This window comes from Melospiza georgiana, chromosome 8 (genome assembly GCF_028018845.1).
Source record: "Melospiza georgiana isolate bMelGeo1 chromosome 8, bMelGeo1.pri, whole genome shotgun sequence".
NCBI classification, from domain to species: domain Eukaryota; kingdom Metazoa; phylum Chordata; class Aves; order Passeriformes; family Passerellidae; genus Melospiza; species Melospiza georgiana.
In genome coordinates, this window is record NC_080437.1 from 30,360,415 (window position 1) to 30,374,207 (window position 13,793).

General features: G+C 41.0%; 1 protein-coding gene across 1 annotated transcript in view; it reads right to left on the reverse strand.

Annotated features, from left to right (window-relative positions):
- GFRA1 (GDNF family receptor alpha 1) overlaps positions 1-13,793 on the reverse strand; it is a 132,611-nt gene that overhangs the window by 38,234 nt on the left and 80,584 nt on the right. The window contains exon 4 of the mRNA XM_058029607.1: positions 11,374-11,713. Within this exon, the coding sequence (XP_057885590.1) occupies positions 11,374-11,713 (340 nt within the window). The remainder of the gene's footprint in view (positions 1-11,373; positions 11,714-13,793) is intronic.

The following is a 13,793-nucleotide window of genomic DNA, read 5'->3' on the forward strand; positions in this document are numbered from 1 at the left end:
AGAGGTCACTTTCCCATATATTTATTAAACAGCAACCCCACTAAATTTTTCCAGTGCAAAGGCTGGTTTGTGTTTGGCTGCTACCCTCCTTCTCAAACAATGACAGATCCCAGGCCCTGAGTCACTGATGCTCCTGTCCTGCCCAGCCATGGGCCCCATGGAGCCAGCTCTGCCCACGGGCTGATGTCCCATCCTGTCCCCAGGGAGATGTCCCACTCCCAAGCTGGGCTGATGAGATGAACCCAGCCTAAAAGGTTCTGTCCTGCTTGTCCCTGGAGGCCCCAGGAAGTCCCCATCCTATGCTGAATCCTGACATCCAGCTCAGCCTTTGTACCTTCTGGGGAGTGGGAAGGTTAAAAAAGTAAATTTCTCCTGGCAAACCATTTGCCTCCCAAGACCTGAGTACTGAAGGCAGTTTCTCTCACATGAGCTGATCCAAAACTTTTCCAACACTGGCAGAAACCATTACAGGATTTTAGATCCCAAATACCAGCTACTAACTGAAATAAGCTGATTTTTATCTGGTTTTGCTGCTGTTTTGTTATTTTAAATGTCTGGAAGCCTAAACCCAAGCAAATATTTGATTCTGGGTTCAGCTTGCCTCTCAACACTGTGTTGTACATCTGGAAGCAAAACATGGACAATGCCCAATTACAGAGAGGCAGCCTGTTTGGACTGTGGGATAACCAGACTCAGGAACAAACACCAGGGACCACCCAAGACTCACTGAGATGCCGTCCAGCAGCAGCAGGGCTCGCTCAGAGCATCAGGCACAGGCACGAAGCCACCAGGGCTGGTCCCCCCAGAGGAGCACCCACACTCCTCCCAGCTCTCTGCCCCTACCATGTCCCCTCCACATTTGCCAGCATTTATGTCACTGCTCAGGGTTTTTGTTTACCAGGTGCCTCCGGGACATTCAACACCCCAGAAAATGGAGATCTAACTCTTTGAAATTCAGTCATGCAAAATGAAAAGCATTTCCACCTATGCATATCTGTATTTTAAAATTAAAAGTACAAACATTGTATTCTTTCTATTCTTCTATTAGATAATCAATACCCTACATTCATGTTCTTTTACTACACTTTGTGGAAAGCAAAATAAAATAAGTTCTATACCATTTTCTGTTAATATTGTCCTTTCCCTTTGCTCCTATCATCTGGTGGAGACCAGTTAGATCTTTTTACACAGTATCTGCTACAGAAAATCAAAAGAACTTAACAAAACATTAATGCCATAGTTTATCAATGTTAATTAAATCCTCTAAGCGACTCAAGATCATGCATGAGAGTAATTTTAATTTAATATATTAGGTCTCCTTTGGGTTTAAGGGAAACTACTAAGCTCAAATGTGATTCTAAACAAGTATGATTTATTTGAAATTGGGTTATATAAATATTTATATACTACTGACCTTTTGTGTAATAAAACCAATTTTGAAAAATATGGTGAAAATCTTGAGCACAAGGTAATGCAATAAGGAATTAGAACAGTGATTCTCAGATGCTGTGACACAAAACAGAATTTTCTCTTTCTGTTTGCAAAAAAAAAAAAAAATTACCTCACATCATTTTTTAGAGGCCTGTTGGAGAGAACATCTGGAAAACATTCCACAGGAAATCAAACCTATATTAAATATGTTTTGCAGGGCTCTGTTTCCTTGCATCGACCTTAAGCATTCATAATGTGTTTCTGTCTTCCCAGCTGCAAAGAAAACACTTCTGTCAGAGCCCTCTACAAAATGACAGGCTGAATTGTCAGCCAGTGATTTTATCAGGGGATGCTGCTAAGATTTCTATTTAGTCTACCTGTGTCTGTACCAAAGCTCTCCAATAACATGAACAAACCCACCAGCTGCTTTCCAGCTATCATGAATTTGTATGTTGTTTGTTTAATTTCCTTTATGCTGTTTAATTTGAAGCTTCTAAATAAAAATGACTGGCGTTTTTAAAGATGCCCAAGCCTCAGTGTCTCCTGACAGGATGTTACTCAGGGAAGAACTACTTTATGGTGAGAGCTGTTCTCACTTCATTAGCTGGGCGAGCAGAATAGTCTGAATTACAGGCTGCTAACCTAAGAAAATCACTGTCACTCTCAAGAAGCAAGCCAAGGAAAAGCAGTGCCACTGCAAGTCCTTGAGCGTGGCATGGACGCCTCAGTGTTTATGAATAACTATATTGTGAGTGCACACTGAAAGGATGTGCTCCCAAGTACCTGAGAAAGACATCCATGGCAATAATGTTCCCTGCAACCACTTGAATAAACCATAATAGACTGTTACTAGCTCAAGCATGAAACTGATGGGAGTTTGGAGATGGAAAATAATCTAAAAAGTACAATACAAGTTCTCTCCTCACCAGAAAAGTTTCTGTTGGTAGATGTAGTGGAACATCAGGTTTCCTGGGGTTATGCAGGGATGCTCTTTGCCTCTGAAAATCTCTCAGTGGTGTGTGTGGTGACATTCTTGAAGGTAACAACTCTGTGTCCCCCTGTCAGAGGGGTGGATCAGGGAAAGAAAGAATGCCCAGAGTGTCCCTGCACTCAGCTGAGCAGGGACTGTGGGCAGTCAGCATGGCTGAAACCCATCCTGGAGCTACTCTAAATACTGCTCTGCTCTTGGAGTAAGACAACAAATATGAAATCAGAAATACAGAAGATAAAAGCAGAGTAGAGTCTTTTTTATGTGCATCCATTTTTTCATGCACAAAACAGCCCCACCAAACAGCAAGTCAAGAAGTTCTGGCAGCAGCAAGCCAAGAGAGCATTGATCTTATTCAACATGTTTTACTTGCTTTTAGAAGTAATATGGGTATATAATGATAGTACAGGAACACTGATTTGTAGTGTAAAATTGCAAAACAAACCATTTTTCCCAGTACTGGATTTAGAACTTTTTTTTTTGACTCCACTCAAAAAAACATGAACACACAAGGCAGATAAAAAAAGTGAGGCCAGGAGTTGACAACCTGTGATACACCCAGACATTTACAGAGGTTGTTCTGAAACAAACTGTTCATTCTGAAAAATATTTTGCAATGCTGCATGATGGCCAGTTACTGAGATGCACTTCCAGCCTTTCATAATGGCTAATTGGCAAAGGGAGCATCATAACTGAGAGGACAACCACTGTGACTTATGCTTGAACTGGAACAAAAGTGAACTAAATATTCAAATAATAATATTCAAATAAAGCTTGAATTTCACAGATTCTTAGTAGTATGTGCTTTACAATAAAAAAGCCTCCTTTAATGGTTTACAGAATGTGCATGGAAAAAAATTAATGTAACACAAACATCTTTTGATGTAAGGTCATATCTCAATAACCTTAGACAAGGGTCACAGTCAGCTCACTCAGAAAATCTATCATCAACAGTAAACACACACCAGAAACACACCCCTTCTGTGTCACTTGTTTTAAAGCCAGCAGATCATTAAAGCATAGGAAACAAGCACAGGAAACAACCAGCACCTCTGCTGAGAAGTCTTTGCAGGCACTGCCACATTTACATCTCGCTTCCACTTAGAGGAGTTACTCCACTAACACTGTAGTGATTATTAACATAATTAAAGCAATGTAATTTCTATTCAGTAAACATGAGAATGCTCAAATTTGAAGATATGCATGTGGCTGTCACTTGCTCTGTTGAGAAACAAAGTTTTATTTTTAGCTCCAGTGCTTACATTTTCTTGCAGCTATTTTAACAGATGAACTGCCACCAGAAATATTCTCTCACTGGGCCCTGATGTAGAATGATATAAATAACCTTTACAAAGTCCAGCATAACGGAATGGTAAAATCAGTTTACATTCTCCTAATTAGCACTGCCTGAAGATTTACCTACACAGAACAGGAAGAGCCAAAATCACCCCTGGAATAAATCCACTGAAGTCACTGATGTCAGAGGAAGTACACTGGGAATGGACTTGATAGAATAGATCTGTTATTTACTTTAAACACAGAGCAGCTTCTTGCCTGTAGCATATACATGGCTTGAGGTAAATGAAAAAAGCATTTTGATTTATTAAAGAAAATGCTATTTTATGATATATATACCCTTTCTTGCCTCAGAAACAGCAAGTTAGCCAAATGTGTCTGGGTGTACATGACAGATCTTCTCTACACTTTTCTACATCTAATAGATCAGGGAGTAGAAGCTACTCATCAAACCAGTGGATGCTAAACTCCTTTCTACAGAAGTCTCTCAACTAACAATACAAAAAGTCAGCAGTAGCAGTACTCCTGGTGGAACCCCATCCAGCAAAGCAATTAAGTGCTTGCATAACTGTAAGGACATGAGTAGCTTCAAATTTAGATCTCTATTAAAATTTAATGCCAAATTTAACTGTCTTGGATTTCAGTATTTTTGACTAAACACGTGTGAAACTGCTTAATTAGCATAAGTAGTTTAATCTCTCCCCCCTGCCCCGATAAATGAACAAAACAAAATGGCCCTGCTGTAACCCCCACCCTGGCTCATGTTCCTAAATCTGTAGTCTTCTTATTTCTTAAATTATACAGGAAGCTTTTCTTTTCCACTTAAATTAATAAAATAAGGGTTTTCACACAAAATGAACACTCAGGGGAGTGCTCCTTATTGTTCTCCACAGCTACCTGAGGAGTCTGTAGCAAGGTCTTGTTCCAAGTAACAAGTGACAGGGTGAGATGAAATGGCCTCACGTTGTGCCAGAGAAGGTTTAGATTGGGTATGAGGAAAATCTTCTTCATAGAATGAGTTTTCAAGCCTTGGAACAGCTGCCAAGGGAAGTGGTGGAGCCACCACCCCTTGGAAATGGTTAATAGACCTGTAGATGTGGCACCTGGGGACATGGTTTATGGTGGGCTTGGCAGTGTTGGGTTTATGGCTGGACTTGATGCTCTTAATGGTTTTCTCCAAGCTAAACAATTCTCTGAAGGATTTAGATACAAGTGCCCCAAGTTTTTGGAGCTGAAATGGCCACAAGTACCTCACTCAGCTCACTGAGTCATTTTCCTAGAAAGAGACTGACATGGAAGCAGGGTATCTAAATAGAGCCAATAAAACCTGAATCACTGACATCCAAGTTTATTTTGTGATTGTTGCATGCTCAGACACACACTCTTTATTCCACTCCTTCAGCCCTGCAGAGAGGTAATATGGAATATTCAGTGCCACAGGTTATTTTTAACCTGATCAGCAGAGGATCTACCAGACTGCAGGGAGGCTGCCTGGAGAGTTTGAGCTTGCCTGACAAGGGACCTCAGCGTAAAATCCTGTCTAGTTACTGCTTCTTGGAGCATGAACTCTCTTCACTGCTACAGCACAAAGCCAAGCAAAGTTGGGTGCACGACTGAAGCTGAGCCATTTTTCTAATTACTGCATCCTCGTGTCTCCCCTGCTTTTGGAGGAATGTCAATCACCCAGCCAGCTTTTAATCTGCAAGCCCCTCCTAGGCTGACCAGAGAGAGAATAAATGAGGGCCAGCCAAGCAGATCTGGGCACTGCAGAATGAGATCCACGCACACTTCAGAAGGGATGAAGCAGTCTTGTTTTGCAGGATGTTTGGATTTTTCTGATTCCAAAGGGATTTATGGATACCTTATAAGGAGGAACTGCTTGATTCATTTTGAGTTTTATTCAGATGGAAGAAATTTGGAGTTACCTTTGTTTCTGAGGGGGAAGGGACAGCAATATTATGTCTATTTGCTCTGCTAACAGAAGACATCAAAGTAATGAATCATGTAAAGAAAGGGAAGAAAATAATACAATACTGCAGTATTTTCTATCTTTACTTTGCCTTTCTTGAAAGGTTTTTGCTTATTTTGCAGAGACTGCATTAATATTTTTTTCCAGGCTAGCAGTTCCACACACACATATTCCACAATGCCATCAAGTTTCCCCTGCAGAATACTCCACCTTCTTTCCCACCTCCCCTCAGACCCCATTTTCTTGAATTTTCTGAACTGTCACCATGCCTCACTATTAGTTCATTAAAATTAATGAACACCTGTTTTGTCTTTTCCTTTCCACTTAAATAACTAAACCTCCAGCAACACAGACATATATGCATACATTTACATGACTGTATATACATATATGTATAAAAATCACTCTCCAAATTCAGGCTATGTGAGGTGAGCTTGTGGGCATGGGCCAAAAAGCAGATTTACAATATTTTCTGCACCACTTGGTACTCTAGAGACACAGGAACTCTCCTGAGTGCAGGTGCAGAGAGTTCAGGCTCACCCTACTGCACTGCAAGCATCCTACACCTTCTGCAGGGTGAATCAGGTTTTGCACCCAGTCCCTGACTCAGTCTCCAAACACACAATGCAGGCACACCCTGCACTTCTCTAGAAATCAAGAGTGTCCTTTTCTTCATGTCCTTAACAGCATTACACAAACTACACTGTGGCCCTGGTTCTGCATAACCACAGCAAACTGATCATCTCAAGGAGCTGCCAGAGTGCCCCAAGTGCCAAATCGATATAAATGCCCCAGAGGGACTCAGACCCAGCTCTGTTATCCCAAAGTGAGCAATGCTACTGTGTCCTTCATAAAAACACCCACCAAGTGCCCTTTTAACATGCAAAACCAGAGCCAGGCTGAGAGTGAGCGCTCAGGCTTTTATCTGACCAGCTGAATTGTCACCAAGATCAGCTCCAAGGCTCAGAAAGGGAGGCAGCACCTCTGTTTTCCCTCTCATTTGCTGAATTACAGATGATCACTGGACCGTGGCAGGATACTGAGGGAGGAAAAGCATAACATGCAGAGAAGCAGGTGAAGAGAGGAGGCACCCTAAGTGGCTGTAATGGAATTCAAACGTGTCACAGAGGCGCTGAAAGTCAGATAATTGCAGCAAGATCTGGGAAGAGGAGATTAAAGGAGACTAAGCAAGGGGACGAGGTAGGAGGGGCAAAAGCAATGGGAAAAAAGTGAGAAAAATGAAGGAGAAGTATAAGGAATAGAAAATGTGAAGAAAAGGGCAAACTTCTTTTTCACCTCTTCCATCTCCTCCTGCACATCCATCCAGTGCACTGCTCCCTGTTAATCCTGGAACTGAGGACTGTTCCCTCCTGGAGCAATTCTGAAGCAGGACCAAAAGGGTTGCCTGCACATCTATAACATCTCACCACACACCTGTCTGTAGTGCAGAAGCACAAGGGTGCAGACAGGGTTTGCACTCAGCAGTAGCTTCTGCTGCAGGAGCAGTGCGCAGGACTCACACAGAGCAGCCACTTTCACCAACAGGTCCCAGGTGTAAAGCACCTGCAGATTTTCACATGCCTCACAGAAAAGGAGCACAGACACAGTGACTCCCTCTCCACAGTAAATTACCATTAAAAGTGTTCAATAGAGTATCACAAAGGAAAATTTTTTCCTTGGCAAGTTTCTGATGTTTTTAGGAAGCGCAGCAAGCAGGTGAGCTTCTGTTCTAACATTTCCAGTGGATGAATTCTTCTCTGCACTGACAACAATGTTTGCATATCCCCACAGAATGCTCTGATACCTGCAGATCAGACATCCTGCATGCAGAGCTGAATGGGTGGCTGCAACAAAATTAAGATTGGATAGGACAGGTAACCAAAAACTGGTCAACAAGTAAGAACATACCAATGAAAGCACATTTATAAAGATTTGACTCTCTGAACACACAGTGCTGGAAACATTTCTCACTGTATTTTCAAGGAGATGACCCAGGTACTAGAACCTAACTGAATATTTCATTATTATCCTTCCCCTACCCCACATGAAGAAGTTATTTAAACATGTTAAGCATATTTTTCTATTTTTTTTCAGTGTCAAACAGCTGCAGAGAGCAATATGTACCTTTTTCAGAATTAAGGCAAAAAAATTAAGAAGATAACTGTCTTCTGAAATTAGTTAAGAACTACTTTAGGGCTATTTGAGCTTCAAAATGGACCTCAATGATCTGACCAGTCATTTGGAGTATAATTATTGTGAAGGACAAGAAACATGCTCCCAACAGTTTCTTTTATTAGCAAAAAGATGCTGCCCTTCTTTTCTGATCTTTGCAGCACATGAATGGATTGACAGCATTATTTCAATAAATAATGTGTCTGTATCATTATCATTCTGGTCAGTGTCTTCTAAACATATCCAAGAAAAAATCCCAAGTATGCAAATTCAAGACACAGGTTATTAAAAAGACCAAACTAATGACTCACGCTTTCATTACTCAAGCAAAATGGTATTTGCAGTACTGTCAAATGTGATAGTGGCAAATATGAAGCACCCTGCCCTGCATTTACAGCAGGATGATATTCTTAAAACATGCCAGTCAGCTTTCTGAAGAGTAATTGTTAACTGAAGTGATCAGATCACAAAGTTCTTTAGAGGTTTTTGCTATTCCAGGACATCACTGGTGAAAGTTTTTGATGGGACACTGACTTTTCTTAGAAGATTTGTTTATGCTCACAACAGAAAAGAACTCTAATGGCTTCTTCTTTGGTTTCTTTTTTTGCTTTTCTCCTCACTGAGCATTGACAGACATGCCTGAGAGACTACAATTGTTTCAAAGCTGGATAAGGACGGGGTTCAAGAAGAGGCAGCAAACAAATGACAATGAAAGTGAACCATTCAGCATTCTGATGAAGTTGAAAATTAGGACTGTTTACATAAGTCAGAACTTATTTGCATTTCCTGACATTTCAGGTCTCTTTATCCCTCGATTGAGAATTTCTTATATAACAGATTAATGAATTGAATAAAGAAATAATAAAAAAGCAAAGCATCCTGCCATGTTAGTGGTGCCTGTGGTTTGGCCAGATTGTTTCCCTGCTCTTAACTCTGCTTCAAGAACAGATTTGGTGATATGTACACCAGCATAAAGCTTTTAAAGAGTGTTCAAAACTGAATGTTTAAATACTTTACACAGTCCCAGCTGATGTTTTATACAGAGTACAGGCAGATTCAAATCTTGTATTTCTGAGTAAGCAGCATTCATAAACCATTTTATGAACATATTTTCAGAAAACCTTTAGAACCTGCACCCCTTGTTCATAATACCCCTAGTATTACGAAAAGGCTTTAATAGGTGTAATAGGAATGCAAATAATAGTTTCTAAATTACCTGGTTTCACAGTAGGCAGACCATATATTCAAATTATTCTGCCATTTAGATACTCTCTCTGATTTCAAAATGAAACAGAAGTTATCAGAGTCAGAATCATACACCTACTGACTACTGCTTTTAGTTATTCTAAACATATCTGGAATTACTATAAGGACTGATATTCATCAGTGCCAGAAGTTACAACAGCAAGGACATCTCCCATTTCTTTCCTGCCCTGCCCAAGTCCCTGTTTTCCTGCAGGACAAGAGGAACAAATCTCACCAATTTCCTCTAAGTGCACAAGTCACAGAGACAAAATGTCTTTCATTGCCTGATAGGCTGGGACAGCTTTGGTGCCAATTCCTCCTCTCCATGACAGCAGGGAGGGAAGGTATCAAACCATCAGCAGTTTAGAGAGCCCAGGAGGCTGTAACACAACGTGAGAGGACTCTCAGACAGGCACCAAACTGGATTTACCTCCACAGGACTTAAATGAGTCTGCCCACACTGAGCCTGCCCTACATCCTGCAGGGATTTGCCCACCCATTCCCTTTACCAGTGCTGCTCCTCACCCTCACAGCCAGGTCTCACTGAGCCTTGGAAGAGCCAAAACTTTTTAATTTTGATGTTCTAAAGCAAAGGAAGCCACTATTCATTTACAAATAAATCCATTTTCATATCAGTGCTGGCTGCAACTTCAGGCAGAGATTTTACCAAGCTTTGCCCAGCAATGTTGCAATGGAGAAAGAGCAACACCAGACTCATGAAGTTAAATTAAACAAAATGCCATAAAAAACTTAACTGCTGAGACAACATTAGATCAAAGCTGACCAAAGAAAAACACAGTCATGAGAGAAGTAATGGCATTAATTTAACAAGGTAATTCCAGAATACTATAACCCAAATAACAGGGAGAAGTCTCTCTATAAAATCATCTCTCCAATTTCACTGGCACTGTAACGCACTGACAGTTTGGCAGAAAACACAGTAAATTCTACTAATTAATAGGACCTGTGTATAGGGAAGGCAACACATAGAAGCAAAAATACTAATGGAGCAACATGGAAATAAAAAATTGATTGTTCCAAGGCTACACATACTCAGCTTTCATAACCTGCAGCAGCATCAGCAATCAAGGTGCTGAATGCAAGTCAGACTGCTCTGATTTACATCTGCTCCTGTTGTGGCCAGCAGGAAATGTGTCTCCAGATTCCCCCAAAGCCATGGAGGACAGGACACTGCTCACCTCTGAACAACACTCAGGCACTGAAGTGCTACCGCAAAAAGCTTCAAACCAGCAGTGGAAATCTCATAAACAAACTTCAAAGTAAATATTTTACCAAGCATAAGTAAGCACTTATTAAGATTTAGATCTTATCTTCAGTGTCCTTGACATTTTACAATAGTGTTTATCTCCCTTGTTTGCTAATTCACAGAATTGGATAATCTACAAGAAATTTACACATTAGAAACGAGCAGGATTCTCGGGCACGACTTCATAAATATGACATTAGCACAACAATGCTCTAATATAAACATACACAATGCTAAGCAGGAGCAAAGCATTTCCTGAGAGCAGAGGAGGCCCATTTGCCACTGAGTAAGCTCTGTGTGAGAACCTGCAGGGACCCCAGAAGGGGAAAGGACCCAGCTTGTCCCGTGGAGCAGGGCTCTGCACTGCCAGAACACCCAGGGAAAGAGGCTGGGAATCAGGTCAGTGAATCAATGACCCCCCAGTTGTATTAGCCCAGCACTCTGCTCAGGGCAGGGGAGATGAGACAATTTCAAACCTAAACAGCTCTATGAAGACAGTGGGATTCTGTCTACAAGGTGGACTCCTTTTTTTCCCAATTAATTAAAAACACATGAGTAGTCTGTGCATTGTGACTATTTATAAAGTCCAACATGAAGCTTGTATTCCCAATTATTAGTACTCACATGGGCAATGAAAATAAATCCCATTGTAATAAAAATTCTATTTTTACCTGGTCACTAATGGGACATAAAAATTATACTGAGACATTATTTCATAGAGACACACAATGTTTCCAACAAAAACCTGTAAAAATTAAACTGGGGGTTTAAAGACTCCTCCATAATGCGAGGGAGTAGCTGTGACCACTTTTGGAGAAGGCACACACTGTAAGCAAATGAGGGCTTTTGTTACTCTGTTAAGGATGTCAGAGGCATTTGCTTTTTTCCCCTGACTCATCCCTTTCCTTCGTGGGCACTCCGACCCTTAGCCCTGGCAAATCCATCAGCACCACCAAGTTCTCCCTGGTACCTCATTAATCACTCCCCGGCCGCGCGCCACCTTACCTGCAGATGTAATTCTTCTTACAGGACTCTTGCAAATTCAGGCAGTTTGGCTTCTCCCTGTCCTCATAGGAGCACACGGGAACGATGGTCTGGCGCCTCCTCTCCGTGCAGGCCACGTCTCGGCAGGAGCAGAAGAGCATCCCGTAGCTGTGCTTCGGGGGCACCTTGTCGAAGAACAGCCGCAGCGCCTTGTGGCATTTCCTCTTGTTGCAGATCTCGTTGGACGTGCTGCTGGTGCAGGGGGTGATGTAAGCAGATCTGAACCTCTTGCAGGTGTCATTTAGGTTGCAAGCTTTGGCTGCATCCAAGCAATTGTTCCCCTTTGAGAGTACTGGCTCCACTGGAAAAAGCAACACAACAGCAGTGAGAAAGGCGTCGCGTTTGCACTTCGCGCTTTGCGGTTATTTCACTGTTAACGAGACCCTCAATACATTTACTTGTTGCATACAAAGCTTTCAGTACCAGGAACGGGGACCAGTCCTTCTGGTTCTTAGGGTAATGGTTGAACAAGTGAACAAGAGCATGGGCATGTTGTGAGGGCAGAATAAACGACACTCTGGGCAGGGTGTACTTCATCCTCTTCACAGCAGACATGCAGGGTGAGTATTGGGTTAAGACCTGGTCTCACTAAACAGCTCTCTTTCTCTAAAAGCACACATCTGGCATAAGAACACAGTGAGAACATGGCCTTCTAACTCTGGTTTTATAAAGCTCTGACATTTCCCAGTTCTTTCCCTTGAATAAGGTCAATGACATGCCGTGCCTACCCCAGGTGACATCATCTAAAATTAATCCGTGTATAGTGCACAAAGTAAAGAAGGCATGCCCTGTGCTACATTTTTTGAGGTCTGAGGACAGCCCACCCAAACAGGAAGAAAATCAGGTGCAGCCTCATGTCTGGGAGCTCTCTAAGGCCACCCACAAGTTCCATACTTAGGTAAAATATGGTTATAAGATCTACAAATGCCACCTGAAAACCCTGGAAAATTTATGAACTTTACAAGGTTTGAAGAAGCCGGCATAAAATTAAAAGTGACTGTGAAAGAAACATTTTAAAACAAGGATGTCCCTTTCTCACACACATACACACTACAAGAAATTATAGTAAAATTTAAACTCAGATATAAGTTAAGGCTATAATTACACATTTAATTTCTCAATACATTACCCAGATATTAAAACCTAATAGATGGTTTGCTTGAAAACTAAGGCAACTGGCATCAGATTGCAAAATTCAATTAAGAATAATTGTAATGCTGCTTTGGATGTTAGGAATGCCAACATCAGAGATCCAAGAAAATACATTAATTTCCCACTGCTACAGAATTTGCAAGCTGAACAAAACATTTTGCAAATATCTGAAATCTGCTGTAACCTCTTGGGGGGACTGGCCAAAGATAAAACATTTTAAATTATCTAAAGCTCTAAATTGGTCTTACAGAAAGCTTTATTTCCCTAGATCTTTCACCTTTACCCAGAAACTCAGCCCAGGGTCCTCCTACAACTCACTGCCACTCATCTTTTTCTCTTTTTCCTCAGCAGTAAAGTATGGAGCAGCGTGGCTGAGATGCTGCACTGAGGTGCTGCATTTGTTGGAACACACTGTGCCCAAGATGGGCCTTGGCTCCTTGCACACACTTCCCATTACTCAAACAGATCACCTGCAAGTGTCCCATGCATCTTACCTACCCCAAAATAACACAGAGCTAAGGAGCATTAGATTTGTGTTTCACTCTAGCAACGTGCTGTTACTGTGTTCAGTGTGTTTGTACATTTAACTTTTGTAATTTAACAACCACACTCCAAGTCCTTCCCAGTCTCAGCTGCTTGCACAACAAAATGGCAACTTTTGCATCTTATCTTCATAAATTACAAAACTGTAAATATGCAACATTTGACTATAAATTAAGAGCCCAGCATGTCTTTTAATAGCAGCCTATAACAGATTATGCAACACCAGATGCAGAAGAGAAGAGACACCCAAAACACAACCCTCTCATAAAATTATAACATTTTTATATAAAATGTTGTACTACATTAGCATACAGCTATAATATTAACTATGAACTCTCAAAGTTTTTTTTATACAGTATATAGAATTATATGTTTAGTACAAATATAATTACTATGTAATCTGCAGGGCATATAATTATGTAATATATGAATAGTATATGCTAATTACTATGTGATTGCAGAGTAATTACATGGTTATTTGTGCCTGGGAGTCAACTGCTGAATTCCAGTATTTAAAACAAAATTCTGTGGAACAGCTCCGAATGGGGTACTGCAATATGAAAAGACTTCAGCTTACAGTATTCATATATGCTGCTACAGAATTAAAAAGCACTGTGAATACAAGCATCTCAAAAATCAGAAGGGACAGGTTAATCAATCTTTTTTAAAAGGCAGAACGTAAGCCA